General features: G+C 36.5%; 1 protein-coding gene across 1 annotated transcript; it reads right to left on the bottom strand.

The window, feature by feature from the left end:
- Positions 1–372: 372 nt before the first annotated feature.
- Positions 373–1,140, bottom strand: LOC140452792 (uncharacterized). The gene has a single exon (XM_072547121.1). The coding sequence runs from the start codon at positions 1,138–1,140 to the stop codon at positions 373–375; it is 768 nt and encodes a 255-aa protein (XP_072403222.1).
- Between the last annotated feature and the right edge of the window lie 1,435 nt (positions 1,141–2,575).

The following is a 2,575-nucleotide window of genomic DNA, read 5'->3' on the forward strand; positions in this document are numbered from 1 at the left end:
AACTATAATGTCATCTAAGTAATAAAACACATATGGTTCCAATTGTGGACCAATGACTAAGTCCATCAGACGACACATGGTCTGAGGAGCTGACACAAGGCCAAAAGGCATAGTAACAAATTGAAATAAACCTTTACCACTGACAGCAAAAGCAGTATATTTCTTACTTTCTTCACTTAAAGGAATTTGTAGAAATGCTTTGGATAAATCAATAGAAGAGATATATTTGGCTCTCCGGAGTTTGCTTAAGATGACATTAATTCTGGGGATAGGATAGGCATCCCTGTTAGCAGTGATACTATTTAGCTTACGACCGTCAAAACAAACTCGGAAGGATCCATCCTTCTTTTTAGTTAACCAAAGTGGACTACACTAAGAAGAAGTCGATGGTTCTATAATATTTAAAGAAAGCATTGAATCAATCTCTTTTCCCAAGTCTGCGTGCCACGCTTGAGGTATAGGATATTGATATTGTCTAAATGGAGTAGATGTATTTACCTCAATAGTGTGCGAAATTAGAGAGGTACGGCCTAATTTGTCTTTCGAAGAGATCGATGAAAATTTGGACATAATGGCCTCTAATTGTTTCTGCTGTGAAACTGATAAACTAGAGAAATCATGGATGACAGTAAGAGTGGATAAATTCAGTGGAGAAATACACAATGAAAAATCTGAACAATCTAAGGTACTATTAAATATATTTAGAAAATCCATGCCAAGAATTATGGAATTTTGTACAGAAGGAATTATATAAAACGTAATGTTCCTCCTGATATTAGCCACTAAAATTTCGGTTTCAAATTTACCTACTATAGATTGGATTGTTCCATCTGCAGTTGAAACTTGCAGGGAGGAAATAGGTGATATGCTAATGTTAGCTTTATCTAACATTTCTAATGAATGGGAACCTAGTAATGAAATATTGGAGCCACTATCCAATAATGCCAAACAAGATTGTCCTAGAATCTCAATTTGGAGATATGGTCGATTATCGTTACATTTCTTAACTAATAAAGAATTTATATCTAAGCCAGAGACTCTAGGTATAGAATAGTCATTATAAGGTACTAATATAGAACTATCATTATCATTTTTAACATCAAAACTTGGTACAGATGACAGAACTGTTTCCTGGTCCATATTATTAACATAATTACACCTAACATTTAATAAAGGAGAAGATACTCTAGAATTGAGAACGTCAGAATGGAGTGCTTTGGGTTTCCAAGTTACTTTTTCCCTTGATTCGACTTGTTGTGGCGTTTGTGCTTTGTTGATGATTTCTCTGATAGGGGACCTGACCTTGAATTGCTGGACCCTGCTTGACCTACATTTCCTTCCACGACGGTGGTTGTGCTCCCTGATGGGATTGTAGACGGAGGAACGCTCAGGGTACGAGCCTCGGTCTGCTCGTTTCCCGAACACTTATGGCAATTCCTCTTGAGAGTGTTATCTCTTCCACAACCATGACAAAATATATGTGTCCTTGGTTTTCCACACTCATAAAATGTGTGTCCAGCTTCATGGCAATTCCAACATGATAAATTGGAATTTAAAACCGACATGTTACGCTCCCTAGATTTCTGATGCCATGATCGATTTGAAAATTGATACGGAGTGGACGAAGGACCTGAAGTAGGTCGAGATGAGGTCGGAGGATGTGAAGACCAAGACAGAGTTTCTTCAATTCTCTTACATTTGTCAGTCAAATCTTCAATGTTGTGGATATCCACCAAGGCTAACTGAGCATGATAGAAAGGTAACAAACCTTTTAAAATGATTTTGATTTTTGCAGAGTCAGATAAGGGAGTATCTAACTTACTACACATACCCAAAATATTATTTATAAACATCGTGACTGATTCACCAGGTTTCTGTTTACGGGATTTGATCTCATCCAGTAGATCATCCTGGAATGAATAGGGGAGAAAATCAGACTTCAACTTCTGCACCAGATCAGACCAATAAGACAAACGACCCCTATTATTCATAAACCACGTAAATGCAGAATCTGTGAATAGTTCAGCTGAAGCAGCGAAAAGATCATCCTCTGAAACACCTCTAGATATCCTTAGACATTCAACACGCTCTAAAAATGAAATAACATCGATATGTTGAGTTTGACCAGAAAATGTAATACCCCATTTATGCACTTGAACTGGTTTGGAATATGAAAAACTAGGGACTATGTTAATTGGAGCATTAGGAGTGGAAGAAGCAATAGTGCCCTTCCGGGGCAATTGTCATCATATTATTGTCCCCACGTAATTCCCAACTTTTACTAAGGTAGTCAATTCCAATCCTTTTGTTAATCACTTTATTCAAGGCAGCCTGATTTGCATATTTTTATTATAGTCCTTTTGTTTTGAATTTAAATAAAAATATTCAAAGTTTTACAAATAATGTTTCTACCCTGTTATGGCATTGTCATTACAAAGCGAAGGATTTGTGGCTATCAGAAACATGTGCAGAAATAAAAATATTAAATTGCCGCCAACAATAAGCCGTTTTATTAGGTATACCACGTATAACCACTATTGCTGTTGGGGATTATTTTTTCTTTACTTACCCGATG

This window comes from Diabrotica undecimpunctata, chromosome 11, assembly GCF_040954645.1.
Source record: "Diabrotica undecimpunctata isolate CICGRU chromosome 11, icDiaUnde3, whole genome shotgun sequence".
NCBI lineage: Eukaryota > Metazoa > Arthropoda > Insecta > Coleoptera > Chrysomelidae > Diabrotica > Diabrotica undecimpunctata.

Bases quoted from the DNA above. Each gene is read 5' to 3' on its own strand.
- LOC140452792 (XM_072547121.1), bottom strand. From the start codon at position 1,140: ATGGACCAGGAAACAGTTCTGTCATCTGTACCAAGTTTTGATGTTAAA.